The sequence below is a fragment of the Pelodiscus sinensis genome, chromosome 7, assembly GCF_052426305.1.
Source record: "Pelodiscus sinensis isolate ZL-2025 chromosome 7, ASM5242630v1, whole genome shotgun sequence".
Classification (NCBI taxonomy): domain Eukaryota; kingdom Metazoa; phylum Chordata; order Testudines; family Trionychidae; genus Pelodiscus; species Pelodiscus sinensis.
In genome coordinates, this window is record NC_143058.1 from 4,379,530 (window position 1) to 4,401,901 (window position 22,372).

Genomic DNA, 22,372 nt, shown 5'->3' on the forward strand with positions numbered 1-22,372 from the left:
AGAACAAGTGATTACGAGGATGCTGAAACCTCTCTCACGTCTTTCCTTGGAGGATCCCCAAAGCTATAATGGAGCCTCACAACCACAATTGTGGAAAGAACCCGCCTGTGCTTCAGTTTTACCCATCTGGAGAATGGGTCTAATGATGTTTAAGTGACTGGCTCAAGGCCATGCAGCGAATAACTGGCAGAGCAAGCATCAGGAGTGGAGTCCCACGTGCTGGGCACTCCACTATACTCCTCCTAATAGGAAGACCCAAGTCTGCTATCTCTTTGCTACTTGCTCAGCATGGACCCTAGCTGTGACGAGACGTGACCAGGAACTAAAGACCATCACAACACCCAAAGGGCAAGGTGAATTTATCTGGCTTTGCCTTCCTACCGTACACACATAGCTACATGGATTAGGGGGTGGGGGAGAAGATCTACAACAACACCACACTCCACTGCATGCACATCTCCCCTCCAGGAAAGGAGGAGAGAACAAAAACCAGATGCCAAGTCGATACATGACCAGGTAGTACGCAGACAAGAGCCGACCCAGAACGTGACCAGAGGCGAAAACGCTCAGCGCTTCTGAAAGTCAGGACCTAAGACATTCCGAGCTGGGCACCCAAAACTGGAGAGATCCTAAATCAAGAGCTACCTGTTAGAGTGCTGGCCCAGATCTCCACCAGCCTCTGAAGGATGCTGCCGCCATCTTGTCCTTCCTCATCCCAAACGCAAGCCACTTTACTCCCTGTCACAACTCAGCTAAAAATCTAAATGCGTCTGCCGAGTGCCCGGAGCTTTGTTGTACCAACGGTAGCGGAGAAAGAGAACTGTTGTACGTAGTACCAAGGTCCTGCCTCACAACACCAGCCAGCCAATTTACTAGTCTACAGGCCTCAGTACAGTGAGCTGAAAAAAGACCGCCACCGTCAGGCACGAAACGTATTAGCACTTCTACACTTCACTTTCTCCCAGCATTAATCAACAGTTCACAGGTAAGGAAAGCAGGCCTCAAAATCATCTTGCTCACACAGGCTGCTTAATTAACAGTCATTTTCCTCCGAGGACAGGGCCTGCAGTCCTGCTTTCTTTCTATTATGTGTATTGCCAATCCGGGAGAGTGCCCATCTCTAGGTCCTGACTCGGGCCGGGTAGCAGAGTCCTGATTAACAAGGACAACAAAGAATTATGAGGATTGTGTAAATTAAAGCTAATGGACCGAATTTTGCCCTGGAAAAAAAAACCACTGGTCACGTTTGCTGAGCTCAGCAGGAACTGAAGAACACAGACTAGAATTCAGCATCTGGAATTCTGTACCAGCGGAGACGTTGGTAGAACCCGCTTTGGTAAGTTTCAAAAGAAGTGGGTAATTGCTCACATGTCATTGGGGTCCTGGGCATTATTGAAATTAAGATGCGTAAGTGCAGTGAGCCTGGTTCACATGCACAAGGTTAAATCGACGACATGGTTACAGGGGAATTTTTCCCCTTAAGGTCTTTTTGTCGAAGATCTGTAACCTGCCTCGAATACAGCACGAGGACCATCCATTAGGCTCAGGCAAGCATTTATCTTATGGTCAGTGTCTTGCAATTGCAGGGGATAATGGAACCTCATCCCTTCCTGGGTTTTCCCATTTTTCTAACTGGATGGCAATTTTGCCATCCTTCATAGTATCCATATTTTAAAAAAAGAAAGGAAAAACCAAACAGGCGAGCCCTTAAAAGCGCTCCTTAAACATGCAGTACCTCTGCCCAGGTGAATCGCACTGACGAAGGGGTTACCACCAGCAACGGCCACTCCTTTCGGTAATACGCTGCAATGCAGATCGCCTGGATCGTCTTCCCCAAGCCCATGTCATCCGCAAGAAGCAAACGGCCTTCTCGGGAGATGGCAAAACTGAAAGAACGTGAAGCAGAAGGGTAAAGCCTGGTCCCATCTTCTCAGCCAAGTTTAGCACCACCTCTCCCAAGTCAGAGACGCTCGCTCCCGAAGGAGAGGGAAGAGCAGGTGGCTTCGTTGGCAGCCCTTTGGTTTTATTTTTCAAGTACATATTAGCGCAAGGGTGGGCAATCATTTTTGCTCAGGAGCCACTTCAAAAATTTTAGAAGTAGCCCAGGGCCACCCTGGAAGGGTGGGGCCTAAACAGGGAGGGGCGGGGCTACCCCACCCCCAGACCATGATTAGACTGGGGGTGGGGGTGCTCCTTTGCCCCCACTTCTCACTAGGCACCCATGCCCTGGAAAAGGCTTGGCACGCTCCCCCACTCCCAGGCCAATCAGGGTCTGGGGGCAGGAGAGCAGTAGGGCCTCCACAGGCTGGAGCCAGATCCACCCCTGTATTAGCAGCAACCTGACAATCCAGCAGCCAGGAGCCGTCTGCTTAGCACCTCGGCCGGCACAGTGCAGACAACGGCAGCACAAGCTTCCCTGCGCAGCCCTGCCAAGATGCCTCCCCCTCAGTGGCATGGACCATCTCCAGGACAACAGACAGTTTTACTTGGTTTGCTACAGTAAGCTTATAGCTTTATAGTAAAGAAATGTGGCTGTAATGCAAGGGACCTACAGGCCATATCTTGTATGTTAAGCTAAGGGAAAGTTAGTATCTTTGTCTGGAAACTTTCGCCCAGATAGCACAGTTAGCTTGCATATATCTGGGACTTTCATCCAGATAGCAAAGCCAGCTTGCATATATCTAGGACCTTGCACCTGGACAGATGGTGCCAAGATAAAGAAACTTTTAATGGCATAGGAGATTTCCAAGAATACCCTCAAACTTAACAAGTACACCACCAAAAGAACAGAAATAGCATAGAAACAACCTAAGTGAAAATCATTTAACATCATTACTATGCATGCACCATCAATACATACAAATATGCCATGTATGTCCAGCCTATAGAATTAGTGTACCCAAATAGTTTGGGGGCGAGGAAGTTAAATTTTGGCACAGGAGGAGGACCCAAGCACCTAAGCATATAAAACAGGGTGCCCAGAGCTTTTAGTTATTCCGAGAAGTTCAGGAAAGGGAAAAGAAGAGCAGGAAAAGTTAGGAGTTGAGGTTCGTCTCTAAACTGTGTCTTCCTAATAGTCTCTTAGTTCAGGGCCAGGTTTCTCAGCTTTCAAGTGGGAAGTGCAGAGGCTAATGCTATGAGCTATTGAAGCTAACTGTTGAGCTAAGTGATAGAGATGTAGCCGTGTTAGTCTGGGGTAGCTGAAGCAAAATGCAGGACAATGTAGCACTTTAAAGACTAACAAGATGGTTTATTAGATGATGAGCTTTCGTGGGCCAGACCCACTTCCTCTGACTTAAGCCTACTTTAAACTATCTCAGCACACCTTTGTCTCTTATCACCAGGTCATCAAGAATGGGTGTGAGTCTATTAATCACCACATATAGAAATATTCCCAGGTGGATCTTAGACTAACAATACTGCATTTGTAACCCCAATTCATTTTACCATTCGAACTGCTACCTCTATCCATATATTTTAATGCAGTTTTATACTATTTTGTCTCTGGGTATGTCTACACTACACAGCTATTTCGGGATACCAGAGGTATCCCAAAATAGCTATCCCGCATCCAAGGAACACGCCTGTTATTTCGAAATATTTTTTTGAAATAACAGACACGCTATTTCGCTATCCCTGTAAACCTCATTGCACGAGGGATAAGAAATGGCTCAAAATAGCACTTTATTTCAAATTTTGGCACCGTGTAGACGCGCCAAATTTCGAAATAGCCTGATTTGAAATAAAATCTAAATAAGATATGCAAATTGCAGAGCACAAATTGCATATCTTATTTCGAGTTCAGAGTGCAGTATAGACACACCCTCAGTGTGAAAATCCGGTCATCCTCCAAGGGCCCTTTGTATATTCTGTGCAGCCTCATTCTAAGACAAGAACCTCATTAACTTCTGATCAGTTCAACTGATGAGCCTACAACCCAAACTAATATTACCCTTCCTAAATCAGGCTACATATGGAAGCACTGAGACAACACTGACTATAAGAACTTTACAATAAGTCTCTCCACGGCTCCTTCTCTCCTCAAACTCCTTGCACAGTCTGAACTAACTGAAAAGGAGCCCTTTTTAACTGGTCTAAACTGATTCTTCATTGGCCCCAGGTGATCTGACTAGTCTGATTCACTTGACTCTGGAAACATGCTAATTGGCCCCAGGTGGCTTAATTGCCCTAATTGGTTCTGGAAAGTTCCTGCTGGTTCTGGATTGGCCTTTGTTAGTTTACCCCGAGAACAGAGACTTACTCAATCTAGGGTTACTATACTTCCCTTTTACCACTCTCCTGTACCCCTCTGGCCTGACCCTGTCTCAGCCGCCATTCTGACCTTCGTCCAGGGGACCTGGCTCCTAGTATTCTCCCATTGGCACACAGCACTCTGGCTCCATCATCAAGTTCAGTGCTGAGAAAAGACTTGTCCCGAGATGCTTAGCACCAGCACGGCACCTTCCGAGGCCTGGTGGAGAGCAAGCTCTGGTCTCAGTCGCTGGTGCCCAAGGAAAAAAAAATAAAAAGAAGCTGGATTGTCGGTCACTTCCAGCCAAATCGAAGAAAGTGAGATCCTGGTGGGCCACAGTTGGCTCCTGTCCAGACAAGGCAGTTGAGTTTGGGCCCCCTACATTCACCGGTCCCAAGGAGCCAGCAGCTGCCACTTCCTTCAGCATTGGAAGTGTTTGAAACCACTTAGGACCTGCTGCACCTTACAGTGACATTCTTGCCTTCTAGGCAGTGGCAGGAACCTCCAGTAGAGTGAGGCCAGCAATGATGTCCAGGCATGCTCCCTCTCCACACCTAGGCACTCCCCAAGCGCTCAACGCCCTGAACTTCAGCTCCTCCATGGTCTTCAGTCTCAGAGGCCTCAGCGTCAGACTCCTACCACTTTTGGTGGAGTACATAAGAATGGTCACACTGAGGCAGACCGAAGAACCACCTCGCCCAGTGTCCTGTCTTCTGACAGTGGCCAATGCCAGATGCCCCCAGAGGGAATTAACAGAGCAGGGAATCATCAAATAATCCATCCTCTGTCACCTTCCCAAACAGAGTCTACGGACACCATCCCTACTCATCCTGGCTAATAGCCATTGATGGACCTATCTGGAGCATTGCATCACATCTGGAGTATTGCATCCAATTCTGGGCCTCCTGTTACAGAGGGACGTGGATGCGCTGGAGAGGGTCCAGCGGAGGGCAACCAAAATAATAATGGGGCTGGAGCACATGACCTATGAGGAGAGGCTGAGGGATTTGGGCTTATTTAGTCTGCAAAAGAAAAGAGTGAGGGGGGATTTGATAGCAGCCTTCATCTTCCTGATTAAAGGTCTAGAGAACATGACCTATGAAGCCAGGCTTCATGAACTGGGCTTGTTTAGTTTGGAAAAAAGAAGATTAAGGGGGGACATGACAGCGGTTTTCAAATATCTAAAAGGGTGTCACAAGGAGGAAGGAGAAAATTTGTTCCTCTTGGTTTCTGAGGACAGGACAAGGAGTAATGGGCTTAAAGTGCAGCAGGGGAGGTTTAGATTGGACATTAGGAAAAAATTCCTAACTGTCAGGGTGGTCAAATATTGGAATAAATTGCCAAGGGAGGTGGTGGAATCTCCCTCTCTGGAGATATTTAAGAACAGGTTAGATAGACATCTGTCAGGGATGGTGTAGACGGAGCTTGGTCCTACCTTGAGGGCGGGGGGCTGGACTCGATGACCTCTCGAGGTCCCTTCCAGTCCTAGGATTCTATGAAGGGAGGTTCCAAAGTGGATGGAAAGAGGCTGTCCTCAGTAGTGATGGATGGCAGAACATGGAACAAGTTCACAGGACCAGATGGCATTCACCCATCTGAAAGAATTTATACGTGAAATTGCAGAACCATTTGCTGCCGTTTGTAACCTATCCTTAAAATCAGCTTCCGTACCTAATTACTGGAAGATAGCTAATGTGACGCCAATATTTAAAAAGGGTTCTAGAGGTGATCTTGGCAATTACAGACCAGTAAGTTAACAGCAGTAGTGGGCAAATTAGTTAAAACTATAGTAAAGAATAAAATTGTCAGACAAATAAATGAACATAATTTGTTGGGGGAAAATCAACATGGTTTCAGCAAAGGGAAAACATGCCTTACTAATCTGCTAGAGTTCTTTGAGGGGGTCAACAAACATGTAGACAAGGGGGATCCAGTGGATATAGTGTACTTAGATTTCCAGAAATCCTTTGACAAGGTCCCTCACCAAAAGCTCTTACGTAAAGTAAGTTGTCATGGGATAAGTGGGAAGGTCCTTTCATGGACTGATAACTGGTTAAAAAACAGGAAACAAAAGGTAGGAATAAATAGTAAGTTTTCAGAATGGAGAGAGGTAACTAGTGGGGTCCCCCAAGGGTCAGTACGGGGACTGATCCTATTCAACCTATTTATAAATGATCTGGAGAAAGGGGTAAATAGTGAGGTGGCAACATTTGCAGATGATTCTAAACTGCTCAAGATAGTTAAGACCAAAGCAGAATGTGAAGAACTTCAAAAAGATCTCCCCAAACTAAAGTGATTGGGCAACAAAATGGCAAATGAAATGTAATGTTGATAAGTGTAAAGTAATGCGCACTATGTATACAAAATGATGGGAACTAATTTAGCTATAACTATGAGAAAAAGATCTTGGAGTCATGGTGGATAATTCTTTGAAATCATCCACTCAATGTGTAGCAGCAGTCAAAAAGCAAACAAAATGTTAGGAATCATTTAAAAAGAGATAGAGAGTAAGACAGAGAATATCTTATTGCCTCTATATAAATCCATGGTACGCCCACATCTGGAACACTGCCTACAGATGTGGCCGCCTCATCTCAAAAAAGATGTATTGGCATTGGAAAAGGTTCAGAAAAGGACAACACAAATGATGAGGGGTTTGGAATGGGTCCCATATGAAGAGAGATTAAAAAGACTGGGACTTTTCATCTTAGAAAAGAGGAGACTAAGAGGAAATATGATAGAGGGCTATAAAATCATGACTGGTGTGGAAAAACTGAATAACGAAAAGTTATTTACTTCTTCCCACAATATAAGAACTAGGGGTCACCAAATGAAATGAATAGGCAGCAGGTTTAAAACAAACAAAAGGAAGTTTTTCTTCACTCAGTGCACAGCCAACCTGTGGAACTCCTCGCCAGAGGATGTGGTGAAGATCAGGACTTTAACAGGGTTTAAAAAAAGAACTAAAATTCATGGAGGATAGGTCCATCAGTGGCTATTAACCAGGATGGGCAGGGATGGTGTCCCTAGGCTTTGTGTGTCAGAGGCTGGGAATAGGTGACAGGGGAGGGATCACTGGATGATTCCCTGTTCTGTTCATTCCCTCTGGGGCACCTGGCATTGGCCATGTGGGCAGACAGGACACTGGTCTGGATGGACCTTTGGTCTGACCCTGTCTGGCTGTTCGTATGTTCTAAGTGAGTCCAACCCACTATCTTGTCATAGGTCAGCAGCCAGTTCCAGATTCTTCAGATGAAATTAACAGCACAGGGCGATTAATCAAGTAACCCATCCCCTTGTCATCCAGTTCCAGCTTCTGGTCCTTAGAGGCTTAGCAACACCCAGAGCATGGGGTTGCACCTCTGACTAGCTTGGCGAACAGCCAGAGAATTCGTTTAGCTCCTCCGCTGTGGCCTTGTCTTCCTCGAGTGCTCCTTCAGCACCTCGCTCAGCCAGTGGCTCCACAGACGGTTTGGCAGGCTGCCTGCTTCTAATGCCCTTGCACATTGTTTTGCTGGTAGTCTGTGTCTTTTGCTAGCTGTTCTTCAAATTCTTTACTGGGCTGCCTACTTATTAGGCCCCAAACCATTTTATTCCATTGCTGCATCACACCTCAAACCAAAAGTCAGGATGAAGACTTGTCCTTAGGCCACTGGATTGTACATGGTAGGAGAGACGCTTTGTGTGTGGGGTGGGAGGGTCACTGATAAGACTGAGCAACAAATATATCATCTTTCGCTGCACAGACACCAGGCTGCTACAGTACGGTGACAAAACAGACGGGTTAAAAACTGCCACCTTGCTTCTGAATGACTTTGATTTTGCTGGGGTTGACTCAGACCCTGAGAGATGTTTGAATCTGCTCTTTCCATGATACTACTAAACACTCTTAGTCTTCCAGACTTTACCTTCATGCAGCTAGCAAAAGAGTCCTAATCGCCCTATGCTAAGAACCGCAGCTGTGACATTTTGTTGCTTGAGTCTCATCACAGTGGCCAGAAATGAGAAGAAAAAAAATCAAAAAAGTTGCTCCCTCCACAATCAGTTGTTTTGAATCTTCCTTGGGCTCAGTTTTGATCCCCTACACGTGCCGTTTGTAAAGAAAGTCAGCTAATGCACAAGCTAGATTGATGAGACAAAGCAAACGAGACCTGTACATACAGTCAGTCCAGAGGGGCATATCAAAGACGTACCAAAGGGAGAGATTTACATGACTTGGAAATACTTCACACTACAGTGTGCCGTGGCAAAGTGTGATTTCCTTCTGCAGTCATCCTGAGAAATTCTGGATATATACTGGCCAGACATGTGTGACAGGTGCCATTATCCTTCTATTCAAAGACAAACGGAGTCCAAACCAAAGCACGATACCCCTAGCCCTTGGGGAAATATGGATGCAAGTCCATCTCTGATGTTTTTTTTCTATGAACCAACAAAAAACAAAAAGCAAACCAGTCCTACTAAGGATGTTGTGATGGGGCGGGCCATGTCTACCCCGCAGAAGCGGGCCCGCCCCGCACTGACCCAGCGATCGCCCTCTCGCTCCTGGGGGCGGCCAAGAGCACAGGAGCGACATGCGGGCAGTGTAGCGCCCCCGCCGCTCAGCTGAGCGGCGGAGATGGGACAGGTGCGGGGCATCAGCTTGCGCATGGCCCGGAGGCGGGGCTTGCAAGGAGCGTGGCGTGCGCCGCCGCTGACGTCAGACGCCCCGGACGCCGACACGGGACTTTTAAAAACCGGCCTCAAGGTCAGGAGGGGGAAGCACCCGGGGGGGAGAGGGCAGGGAAGAGGCAGAGGAGAACGGGGCACGGAAACGGAAACGGAGGGTAACAAAGGAAGGTACCAGCGGGGTAGAAAGTAGCCCAGGGCAGGGCATGGAGCCGGCGCACCGGTGTGTTTAGGGCATTCGCCCCTCCGGTGGGACAAGGCCTCGCGACCCTGTCCTTAGGGCCCTGGGCTGGGGTCCGGGAGAGAGGGTGGGCCCGGACCCCCCACCCCGCACGCCAGCCGTCACGTGCACCGTGGCTCGGGGAAAGACGGAAAACACGCACCAGTGCGAAAGACTCCTGTAGATACGAGACTTTTGGGGGAGAGTGAGAGGGGGAGGTACGGGACCCCCACAGATGTTAAGAGGCAGGTAATTGACTACTCATGTAGTCGATACAATTTGTATCAACTACACAATTTGTTGATAAGGGAAGGCTCTCTGTCCTGGCTCACACAAGTCCAGAAGCTTCCCCCGCTGCAGCTCTGCAGTTTAAATGTAGTGGGAGCTAGGCATGCAGGCAGCCTGGCTCCTACTACATTTAAACTGCAGAGCCGCCGCAGGGAAGGTCCCTGACTGGCGTGAGCCAGAACAGAGCCGGGACGGCTGCAGCTCTGCTTTTTAAATGGTGTAAGAGCTGCCTGGCTACGATTACATTTCAGATGCAGAGCTGCAGCAGTCCTGGACCGGCGCGAGCCGGGACTGAGCTGGGCGTGCTCAGTCCCGACCTGCACCGGGTCCAGAAGCCACTGCCCACGGAGGCCCATGCTCACAGGCAGTCCGGGCTGCTGTGGACGGGAGCTGCTTCACAGCAGCAGTCGCTGTCTGCGGGGCAGAGGGGGAGGGGAGAGGAAGGGCGGGCTCCCTGCTGGAACCCCCCACGGACAGGGGCTGCTGTCCGAGCAGCCTCTGACCACGGCGAGCCTGGGCCCACAGCGGGCAAAGGCGGCTTTGTGGCAGCCTCCCTTCCTCCCACACTGTTGCCTTTTAAGCTGGCTCCCCAAAGCACTAACTCCTGTTTCCCCCACACACACACTTTGCTGCCTCTAGCACAGCTGACTCTATTACCCGATAAGCTTAGGCTTCTCAGGTAGTCGACTACTCCCTTCCATCACACTGACAGGAAATGCCAAACCATAGCCCAGGCCCAGCTTTTCATGGCAAGACAACGGGACCTACTTCACGCCTTCTCTTTGAAAGGGCATAAGGCTCAGCACAATTTTGGAGTCCACGGCTGAAAGGTCGGCTTCGGGAGTGTCTGAGGCACTCAAGGCAGGCTTGTCAAGCAGAGGAGCAAAGACTTGTATGACCGACTTGGGCAGCGGCTCTACCTCTACGGACGGAAGTCTCCGTACAGCTTCCACTGAAAGAACAAGAAGCAGCCCGTTAGAGGAACGAGGACGACATATGGAATACACCCTCGTGGCAGGGAGGCGTTTTGACCCCACCAGCATTCTGAGATTACGCTGGTCTTGAAACAGCTCGAAAAAGCTTTGTCTGATCCAATAAGGGTTGCCCATCTCTGATCCTTAAATTTGGTTTCGCACCCTGGGACGTTCGCTACCCACACATGCAGATACAATTGCCAAGCACAGCTCTGCAAGAACAGCTTGACGCTGTTTTCCCGTAACAACGGCTGCTAGCACAAGTCCACAGGCCAGCGTGAACAGGAAGTGTTTAATCATTTATTTTAAGAGCCAGGGCACAGATTACCCCCTAGGCAGCCTACAGCACCTTGTTCAAATGATTATTTTTATTACTGCCTAAGAGGGCATCTGCACTGCACCCGTAGCTCAAAATAAGCTTAATTTGAAATAGCTTATTTCGAAGAGAAATCCTGTGGCATCTTATAGACTAAGGGTACGACTACACTAGCCCCCTAGTTCGAATTAGGGAGGCTAATGAGGGCAAACGAAATTGCAGTTGACGTGCGGGATTTACATTTCCCGTGCTTCATTAGCATGTTCCCGGGCAGTCACCATTTTTGGAAATTGACTAGCCTGGAATACACGCGGCAGTGAAACGGGAGTTCGAAGTAAAGCCCTAACTCGAATTAGCTGTTATTTCTCCTGGAATGAGGTTTACAAGGACGTCGGAATAGTGAGCCCACTATTTCAAAATTACGGGCTTGTTTAAAAGATGCTAAATAGCTATTTCGGGATAGCGGAAGTATCCCAAAATCGCACCGCTGTCCAGACCCTAGTAGAGTCCCCCTCGGCACTGCAGAACTAAGGTTTTGATCTCATGCTGCCTTACAACTCCGGAAGAGCAGAGCACCAGGGACTACCACCGCAGAGCTCCTCTTCCATTATCCCAACAAGATGGATTGGAACAGCTGTTCTCTCAACAGGCTCATGCCCGTAGCCTAAAACCTCTTTCCTTGTAAAGGTGTCCATCTATTAAAAAAGTGTCATCTCATTGGATTGCATCTGCCCTCCATCACCCAACCTGAACCTCTCTGGGGCAGGAACAGTCTTCATGCCGTGTGTTTGTACAGCACCAAGCACAATGGCTAACTAACTGGGGACTACAATGCAGCAAGTGTTAAAGAAAAACAAACAGGAAACCTTCGCTGTTCCCGGTAGATACGTTCCTGGCACCACTGTGAAGGGTGAAACTGGCCATTGCTCCTGGCCCACCCAGTGAGCTCTCTGCAGCTTCCTGCGGAGGCCAGGAGCCACGGGGAACTCACCACAGGTGCCAGGAGCCGACCCCCGCCAGGCCAAGAGACGCCTGTGATTACATTGAACAGCAAATAGCAACCCTGTGAATAGTAAGGGTCTGCTATCAAATAAAATAATCCTGCTTCAAATAAGATAGGGCTTGGAATGCTAAAAAAATGGGCCGATGTAAGAACATAAGAATGGCCGTACTGGGTCAGACCAAAGGTCCATCTAGCCCAGTAGCCTGTCTGCCGACAGTGGCCAGCACCAGGTGCCCCGGAGAGGGTGGACCAAAGACAATGATCAAGCAATTTGTCTCCTGCCATCCCTCTCCAGCCTCTGACAAACAGACCAGGGACACCATTTCTATCTCCTGGCTAAAAGCCTTTTATGGACCTAATCTCCATGAAATTATCTAGCTTCTCTCTAAACTCTGTTATAGTCCTAGCCTTCACAGCCTCCTCTGGCAAGGAGTTCCACAGATTGACTACACGCTGTGTGAAGAACTTTCTTTTATTAGTTTTAAACCGGCTACCCATTAATTTCATTTGGTGTCCTCTAGTTCTTCTATTATGGGAACTAATAAATAACTTTTCTTTATCCGCTCTCTCCACAGCACTCATGATTTTATAGACCTCTATCATATCCCCCCTGTAGGTGGGTTCCACCTACTCTGGGAAAGAATCGGGAGAGAGATTTTGCCAGTTTTACATTTTTTAAAACTTGCTGGGACTTTGTTTAGTTCAACCAACCTCTCGGCACTTTTAAAAATATTCTTTAATGCACGGACATACCATATCTTTAGGGAAGCTGTTCCGCATTTCTAGCTGCTACGAAACCATTACTATCACTAAACATTAGGGACGTGAAGGTTGAACGGGTAAACTTCACCCATAGTGGCTGAAGCAGATGGATTAAGGTTCACCGTGGGGCTGGAGTAGCTCGCCACTAGGGGTGTGAATGACTAGTCGACTATCCGATAAGCAAATGCTTAACACGCAGTCGACAGCTAGGAGTCCCCCGCTGGCCTGGGCTGCATATGGCGTTTTAAAGGGGCAGCGCCACGTAGAGCCCGGGATCAGTTGCGGACTCCCCTGCGGACTCCGGGCTCCATGCAGTCCTGCTGCTTTGAAACACCGCAGGGAGCACGGGGCCAGCGGGGGATTGCTTGAGTCCCCCACTGGCCCCATGCTTCCCGCAGCATTTTTGCCTTCGGGGCTGTTGCTACACTTCAAAGGCGGAGGTGCCCTTATCGATGCAACTTGCATCGACTATTCGATTAGCCTATTAATCTAAATTTACATCCCTATTACACGTTGCGCTACACCAAGCATGTGCATATGCATGCCCACCTCCCATTATTACTGGAAGCACCTCTTCAGTTTTCAACCACTAACACAGGAAATGGAGGGAACAGAAACAATTCCAGCTGTACACATATATGGCGCAACTCACATTTAAATCTGTACGTGCTGATTTTATGTCTTACAACTGTGGGGGCCCCAAATATGCCTCAAGACCGTGGATTTTTCATTTTAATTTCAGTTCTCGCGACAGTGGAGGGAGCAGGCTGGATGGATTCCAGCTACATACGTAAAAAAAATCCTTATTTGAAAGGATTTTTGCTGGAGTGTGTGTGATGGTCTAAACTTCCTCAGCTCTCTCGTTTACTCAATAGTCTCAATAGCAGGAAATCTCTCTTCCAAAACCACAGCAAAAGCCCATTATTATACTCTCAAACTTATTTACTGAGTTACTATAATTGCTACCCGATAATTCTGACGCTCTAGCTCTGCGGAAAAGCTAGAAAAGTCATTAGGATGCGTCTGCAGCCAGTGTGATTCATCTCAGAGTCATTTTTTTACTGACGTGACCTTTTAGCTCAAGAGGACTGAGTAACCGGGCAAACAGATATTAACCCCTGGGAACAGTTCCTGACACGAGGAAATCAGCACAGGACACAAAGCACCGGCATAAAGCAATTTTTTTTTCTGCTAGGGTAAGTGAAGAGGGACAGAGCTTCTCAACAGGTTCATTATAAAAGGGCTGCCAATCGCTCACCAGCGTGCTTCTAGAGTACCATCCACAGGATCCTTTATCCCTTTGTGGCCCTGCCAAACGCTGAATGGTTCTTCCAAGACAGCGCAAGCCCCGAACCCGCAAGGAAGCCAGCGGATTGAACAGACAGAGCAAACTCAGCGTCTAGCAGGAGCTGCTGGTCACCTGACAAGGTCAGGCCTCTTTGCACAGGCCCAGGCCATGTATCCTCAACTCCCAGTTAACAGGAGCCTCCATTGTGTGACTGCATCCTCCCCTCCTTTAGGTGGTAGTTTCAGAATGAGGCCTTGCTCACCTAAAAATCTTGTGTGTCCTCACCACTATAAAGCACCCTCTCCTTTAATACTACAGTAAACTTCTGATAGTCCGGCATCTTTAGGACCCAGGGGGTGCCGGATTATCAGATATGCCGGACTATCAGAAGGGGGTCCGGCTCTGCCCCCGGTGTCCCCGATTCAGCTGCTGCTGGTCAGTTTCAGCAGCGGCTGAATCAGGACGCCTGCAGCAGAGTAGCTGGGGTGCTGCCGGGTTGGTCCGGTAACGCCAACCCTCGGCGCTGCAGGACCAACCCGGCAGCACTCCAGCTGCTCTGCCCCAGGCATCCCCGAGAGTAGCTGGGGTGCTGCCGGGTTGGTCCCACAGCCCCAAGGAGCAGCGCTACGGGACCAACCTGGCAGCACCCCAGCTGCTTTGCCCCCAGCTGAATCGGGGAAGCCGGGCGCAGAGCAGCTCCAATTGGCTAGCTGCCTCGAGCAGTTCTGGGCTCCCAATGGTGCTGGACCATCAGGAGTGCCAGAGCATTGGATGCCGGACCAATGGAGTTTTACTGTACATCCAGCATCCAGGCTTCCAGCTTAATTGCTATTAGCATGACTCTAGTGCTGAGTGCGTTAGCACACAGGCATTCAATTATTGCATATGTACCTATTATCCCATAGTAACGGCGTGCACTACTAAGCCGCAGGATTTTGGACCACGACGGTACAATCCTGCACAAGAGTGCTCTAGCACCATGCCAGGGCATCTTGCCATTTCTTTCTAAAGCTTAACCTGCTCTAACTATGCAGCCTTATATTTCGGGAAGTACGAGGAGGGCTAATGGAATGAGAAGTAATAACTGCAACACCGAGTGCTAATGCGGGGCTTTTCATCTTCAAAGGACTTCCCAGATGGTAACGAAACACACACAACTGAGAAGCAGGCGTGCTGAGAGCACGCTGCTGGGAGCGAGCTATTTGCAAAGCAGATCCATCTTTCAAGAGAAATCCATGTTTACACCCTGCTGTGTGGGTCAGAAGTTTTTCCATCAGTATACATGGGCGCAAAGGGAGAGGAATCTACACATCTATCTGTGTCCAGAAGGGAAGGTTACAGCTACAACATATTTTTACTAACATATTTTTAAGTGCCCATCATCTTAGCACTTGGACTTTTCAGAGGAATACGAAAACCCGCAGGACCTGTCTGATCACTTTATTGAAACAAGCAGGGACTCGTTTGCCCATCTGTCAACATAATCCCTAGAGAGTGAACTGGAGTCTAGTCGGCCTTGTACATCAACAACAAGCCTGTTGGCTGAGTTCCGATCACAGCGCCTTCATTTCGCGACGTACGGTATCAAGCTGAACAAAACCGCTCTGACGCTCGGCACCCAGACTATGGGTCTGAGGCTGGCAGTTAGAAAAATCATCAGTTCACGGATAAACTGAGCAGACCTTGATCAGAAGGTGCAAGTCACCAGCATGAGGTTCTCCCTAGTGCTTACGTCCTGCAAAGGGGTATTTGCAGGGCATGGGCAGAGCACTCACGCATGTGCATCCGTTGCTCACCATGAGTCGGGAGTGACCATATGCCAGCAGCGGAACAAGCCAACACAAAAGAGGAAGGTGGGGAATGAGGGACCGGCCGGGGAGAAGACACGACCGGCATCTTTACACAGCAACTCAACACCCATGGCTGGCCTGTGCTAGCCTACTCGGACTGTGGGGCTGTTGCACTGCTGTGAGACTTCTGGGCTTGGGCTAGTAGCCCAGCTCTAGGACACTGGGGGGGGGGGGGGGGGGAGGGAGATCCCAGGAGCTCAGACTTCAGCCTGACCCCAGAAGACTACAGAGAAATGGAACAGCCTCACAGGCCTGCTGCGGGTTTATCTTCACTGCTGAGACGTACCCTGGACAGACCTAGCGACCCAGAATTCCACAGATGGACATGAAGGGCAAGCAGCCCTTATTCCATCTTGCCTACACATCTGGGGAAAGGGGAAACAGAAAGGGAACCCCTCCTCCCTCTGCTATTTAACTACAGGAAGTCCCCGGGTTACGTACAAGATAGGGACTGAAGGTTTGTTCTTAAGTTGAATTTGTATGTAAGTCGGAACTGGTACATATTGTAGGGGAAACTCTAGCCAAACATTTCTCCAGAGCTCACTTCCCTCAGTCCTTTATTCTCAAGCTGAGGTGTCTGCTGAGAAAAGCTGCTCCGCGTCTCCCTGGTCTGCTGGGGGGGGGCGCTAGCTTCGCGTCTCCCTGGTCTGCTGGGGGGAAGCAGCTAGTGCGGGGTTGCCTCACCCCATTTGTAAGTAGGGATCCGATGTAAGTCAGATCCATGTAACCCGGGGACTGCCTGCATTTCTTAGTTCTAAAGACAACGATGCTAGGACCGCCCCACCCTGCAATTCATTCACGCACAGTTACACTCACACACACTACAAATATATGAACTAAAAACAATAGAAATTACACCCTTGCACAGATCACATCTTCGTATCCCTTTGTGCAACACCCAATTCAATGGGGCCCCAATCCCAAATGGGTTTCTGACAGGCCACTGTAAGTATTACTAATATTCACATGTTAATTTCTCGGGAGGCAGGTGACGGGAGGGATCACACGAGGACTACCCATTGCAATCCCTCCCTCTGGTGCTGGCCACTGTCGGCAGACAGGATACTGGCTAGATGGACCTTTGGTCCGACCAGTATGGCCGCTCTTATGTTCTTATTACAATCAGGCTTCTGAATCTCTGAAACCCCTACAAAAATCAATTGGATAGAGCAACGAGTCAGCCCGTAGGGGAGTTCATCACCACTTCTATCCCCTCTCCCAGGAGACGTTCATCCCCAGCAATGGAATTAGAATTTGTCACCCTCCCAAGAGACCAGACCCCCATAGGAAAATGCAGCTTCTCACTTAGCTTTGGGTAGTCCTCCAACTGGAAACTCCATTTTCTGGTCTTCATGTCTGTAACAGTCACAACAGTAAAAGAGTCAAATGTCGGCAGAAAGGAGGTTTAAAAACATCATCTGGCTCTCCCATGAATGCTGCGGTTGCTGCGTGTTTAAGAGTCACTCATTCCCGAACTGCTTTGCAACCGTCTCCACCTCAGGCAGCCATCTTTAAAAAAACAACTTTCCTGTCAACTAAGGGAGGGAGACTATGCCTCAGCAAAGTGCACAGGCCGTTAGACCCCAGTGGACTTTCAGAGGGCAATAGCTAGTGGCAGAGCTGCCTCATTCACGGGTACCCGCATTCGGACCAAATTCGGCCTGCAGTTCTGGCAGCAGATACCTTTGACTCACCGGAAGATGCGAGTCAAAAGCTGGCCCACGACAAGTAGGCAGCACGATGCAGCCAATCGGGCACTGGTTGTGAGTGAACAGGCCGTGGTTCTGTTCCACGTTCTGTCACTGGCCTGTTCACTTCACCTCTTTGTCCCTCAGTTTGCCTGTTTATAAAGTGAGTGGGGGGCGAGGAGGATATTTAACTACCATTGTTGGTCTGAGTTCTAAGAGTGTTATAAGACTGTCTCCTAAACACATAATATGGCTGCCGGGGACCTCCACCGACTTCCATTCGTTGTCTGGGAAGATCATGCACATTTCCACATGGAGTTGTTGTCATTCTTGATAACAAAAACTACAAATGAGGTGGGGAGAAGCAGAAATTGGGCACCACTGGCCAAATTCAACACACCTGGCACTGAAATATGGTTTTAGAAAATTACCTTTGAACAAAACGAGGAGTCCTTCATGCTGCCACAGAGCAAAACAGTAGGCACAATGTTTTAGTCTCCCAGCGTTATTGTAGCAGATACCAAAGCCCTCCCTAAGGCAGAGCTCTCATTCAGCCTGCCCAAAGCAGATATGCTTTTATAGACTACCTGTCCTCTTTCCATCCCAAAGCACATTATAAGTGTTACTGAACGCAGCCAGCACCTACACCCCCATTACATTAATGCAGCACTCAAACCAGACTCACCGTAATTCCTGGAATTCATCCGTTTAAAAACGTCAATCATTTCTGCAGCGTACCCAATATCAACCTCAAAGCGGGAGCGCGAGATCAGAACACATTTCCCCTTGACGGGGGCAGAGGGTTTCTGCCAACCGCTGCACATCTTCAAGAAGGATTTCAAGCTAGGACTGCTGCTGCCAGACTGAGAACACGCCGCTGGGCCAGCTGTATCCATCTCTTCCAATGGCACCAAAATCACCGAGGAAAGCGGCTTCACTGCTTCCACTGGAGGGGGGGGGGGGGGCGAAGAATGGCTTTATGGGACAGCGTACGTGAAAAATTGGGCAGATCACAAAAACTTCAATTCCCAAGGGACAGAAAGCGCAGGAATTGGTTCCCCGCCCCACACACACACACCTTAGAAAACTCAGGGGCCATTCCTGTGTGAGTTGAGCTATACGACAGTGGTACAGCTTCTTTCTCCAACATTCGGTGCTACTGACGAGCCACAAAAGCTTGGAGGTTTTATTTTTGGAAAGCTGGAAAAGTAGCTTTTTCACCCTCCTTCTCCCACCAATAATTCCAAACAGATTTTCATTCAGCTTGCCTTAAAAAAGAAAGCCACCTCCAAACGGAATCCTAGCATGTGAAATTTCATCCAAAAAGGAGAATTTCAGAAGACGTCTTTAGTAAGTGAAAAGCAAGGCTTTCAATTAATGTCTGTATGGAAACTTGCATTTTTTTCTGATTCTTTATGTCGAATATAGTTATGACCCACTGCTGCTTTAAAGAAATTAGAGGGGGATGAGGAAATGCTCTTTATTTGTTCACTTTGTCTACATTTTGTTTCACCTAGTTGATTAATTTTTTTCTTGAAAGTCCCAAAGACAAACTTAAAAAGTATCAGAAAGCGTAATTATAAAACCACTGAAACTGGCAGGGGAACGCATAGACCCTGCCACTAGTTTTTGAACCATTCTTTAAAACACAGTCTAGATTTCAAGTTGATACAGTTCATTTAACAACAGGGTATGAAACACTCAGGACAGTGTCTTCTGATATGGATGCCAGCAGCTGCTTTTCATTATGTGACTTCCACCATAAGCTTCAGGATAATTTGACAAGACATTTTTAGAAAAAGATTACACACTATTTAAAAGCTGTCAATTCAGACTGTGAGGATGTGTGTACACAGCTGCATTATTTCAGAATAACATCAGTGATTCCGAAATAACGTAGTGCGCGTCTACACAGTAAGCCCTTTATTTCAAAATCAGTTCGAAGTAACGGGCTTCTTTCTACAACTCCTGTAACGCCTCTTGTACGAGGAGTAAGAGAAGTCAGGGGAAGAGTGCTCTATTTTGAAACAACTGCTATGTAGACAGTGCCAAAAAAGGCGAAATAAGCCATTTCGACTTAAACTACGCAACGAGCGTTGCTTATTTCGAGTTTAGCCCTGCTGTGTAGACGTGCCCTGAGTGTGCAGGGCTAGGACTCTGCTTGTGTGCTATAAGATACAAATACAGGCAGTCCCCGGGTTACGTACAAGATAGGGACTGTAGGTTTGTTCTTAAGTTGAATCTGTATGTAAGTCGGAACTGGCGTCCAGATTCAGCCGCTGCTGAAACTGACCGCCAGTTCTGACTTACATACAGATTCAACTTAAGAACCCCAGGCTTCCCCAAGTCAGCTGCTGCTGAAACTGATCAGCGCTGATTCCAGGAAGCCTGGGGCAGAGCAACTCTGCCTCGGGCTTCCTGTAGTCAGCGCTGGTCAGTTTCAGCAGCGGCTGACTTGGGGACGCCTGGGGCAGAGCAGCTGGGGTGCTGCTGGGTTGCTCCGCCCCAGGCACTGCTCTGTCCCAGACATCCTGATTCAGCCACTGCTGAAACTGACCAGCAGCGGCTGAATCAGGACCTGGGGCAGAGCAGCTGGGGTGCTGCCGGGTTGGTCCAGTAGTGCCCAGAGCGGGCGCTGCAGGACCAATCCGCAGCGCCCCAGCTGCTCTGCTCCAGGGTCCAAATCAAAAGCCTGGTCTGCTGGGGGGGGGGCACACTAGCCGCGCCCCCCCCCCAGCAGACCAGGGACACGGGGAGCAGAGCCGCAGCGGCAGCGGGGTGCCGCGCCTCTGAGGCTTTGCTCTGGCAAAGTCTCAGAGGCGCGGGACCCCCCCGCGGCTGCGGCTTCAGTCCCGGTGCCTGTGGTCTGCTGGGGACGGTCCCCAGCAGACCACAGGCACCGGGACTCAAGCGGCAGCAGCGGCGGTTCCCCGCACTTCTGAGGCTTTGCTCTGGCAAAGCCTCAGAAGCGCGGGAACCCGCCCGGTGCCCCTGGTCTGCTGGAGGCGGTCTCCAGCAGACCAGGGGCACCGGAGCAGCTTACGAACGGGGCTTTCTCGCCCCGGAGCTCGCAGGTAGCAATCCACCACCTCGACCTCCGGGGCGAGAAAGCCCCGTTCGTAAGTGCGGATCCGACATAAGTCGAATCCGCGTAAGTCGGGGACTGCCTGTAAAAGAGTCAGCGCTTAAATACGCAGCCATCTGTCTGGGAGGTTAAAATTAGGGCTGAAGGGTTTTCCCCAAAGCATTGGCCTAAATCTGCTCCCATTGAAATCAACAGCAGTTTCACCACTGACTTCAAGGAAAGCGGAGTTGGATGAAGGCTAAGTACTTTCGAAAAAGCCCACCTGAAAAGCATTTTCTCTGCAACCATCTCAAATCCTCTCCAGTCTACAGTGAAGAAAACCATCCCCTGATCTTTCAAATTCTGAGGCAACCCCATGACAACCTCATACAAAGCTAAGCTCATTCCATTTCACTCCCCACACTCACAGTAAACAGGAAGACAAACAGCTTCCTGAAACTGTTTAGTGTACTGTTTAAAAATATAGCATCAGAGGAAATCATTAAGTAAAGTATTGGCCAGCCTGCACTTCCGGTATGTTGTCGCTTTCTCTGCATGGATCCATATGAACGAGTTGCATGAATTCAGCCATAATCTATGGTTTGTTCACTCCTAATATATTCAGTTAGGGTGCATCTACACTGCACTGTTATTTAGAGATAACTAGCATTATTTCGAAATAATGTGAGTGTCTACACAGCCATTCCGTTATTTCAAAATAATTTCAAAATAACAGATGTCTTATTCCAAAATCTGTAAACCTCATTCTACAAGAAATAACGCCCGTTCTGAAATAGCAATTTCGAAATAAGGCGTGTGTAGACGCTCCACTGCTATTTTGAAATACAGGCAGTCCCCGGGTTACGTACAAGATAGGGACTGTAGGTTTGTTCTTAAGTTGAATTTATATGTAAGTTGGAACTGGTACATATTGTAGGGGAAACTCTAGCCAAACATTTCTCCAGAGCTGTTTTATTCTCCCACACCTCACTTCCCTCAGTCCTTTATTCTCAAGCTGAGGTGTCTGCTGAGAAAAGCCGCTCCGCGTCTCCCTGGTCTGCTGGGGGCGGGGGGCGCTAGCTCCGTGTCTCCCTGGTCTGCTGGGGGGGGGGGGGAGGGCGCTAGCTTCGCGTCTCCTTGGTCTGCTGGGGGGAAGCAGCTAGTGCGGGGTTGCCTCACCCTGTTTGTAAGTAGGGATCCGATGTAAGGCGGATCCATGTAACCCGGGGACTGCCTGTAGCCCCTCACCAGGGCCGTTGTAAGTTATTCCTCCCCAGTGCCTCCTGGGAATCTATATCAAGATAGCGCATCTACATTAGGGAATCCTGCCCTAGACTAATTTTGAAGCTTCCCTGCAGTGTAGACATGCTATTTCAAAATAAGCTATTTCAGAATAACTATTCCAGAATAACTTATTTCGAAATAAGTCTGCAGTGTAGATGTATCCTTAGTGAGCGGAGAAAGCATATGTTTAGCATTTGGATTACACCTAGAAATCCAGTTCATTCTAACTAAATTCGGAGATTCGCAGAAGGACCTCAAATGTGTTTATTGTTTTAACAGTACAGTAATAACACAGCCAACAGTAAAGATGCAGAGGTGAGAGAGAGACTTTCATCTTGTCTATCACGCCATAGACTGCTCACTTACTGAGACTCCTGTAGTCTTCTAAACTAAAATTCCACATCTTCATAGCAGGATCTGAAATTGGACGGAATTTGAGTCATTTGAGAACAGAAACACACAGGGCTGGTAAAGGCTTAGCAATTAAAGAGAATCTGGTCTGTTTATACAAACACTTCACACATACCTGTCAAAAGCACTGCACATTGTTATTACAACTGCAGGACAGTTGGGAATACAGAAAGACTTAGCAGTCGGATAGCACAAAAAAAATCCATACAAATAGGAGAAGAGAGTGGAAGTAAATCACAGAAGGCAGCACGGACTGAAAAGAGGAAAGGATTTTGCAAAGAAGGGTGGGTACAAATATTTGTGC

General features: G+C 48.6%; 1 protein-coding gene across 3 annotated transcripts in view; it reads right to left on the minus strand.

Moving 5' to 3' along the window:
* SMARCAL1 (SNF2 related chromatin remodeling annealing helicase 1) overlaps nt 1-22,372 on the minus strand; it is a 63,108-nt gene that overhangs the window by 36,249 nt on the left and 4,487 nt on the right. For all 3 annotated transcript variants that reach the window (XM_075933022.2, XM_075933020.2, XM_075933021.2), the window contains exons 3-7: nt 22,024-22,074; nt 17,995-18,255; nt 16,927-16,977; nt 10,197-10,380; nt 1,736-1,886 (exon numbers count right to left, since the gene is read on the minus strand). In XM_075933022.2, the coding sequence (XP_075789137.2) occupies nt 1,736-1,886; nt 10,197-10,380; nt 16,927-16,977; nt 17,995-18,255; nt 22,024-22,074 (698 nt within the window). The remainder of the gene's footprint in view (nt 1-1,735; nt 1,887-10,196; nt 10,381-16,926; nt 16,978-17,994; nt 18,256-22,023; nt 22,075-22,372) is intronic.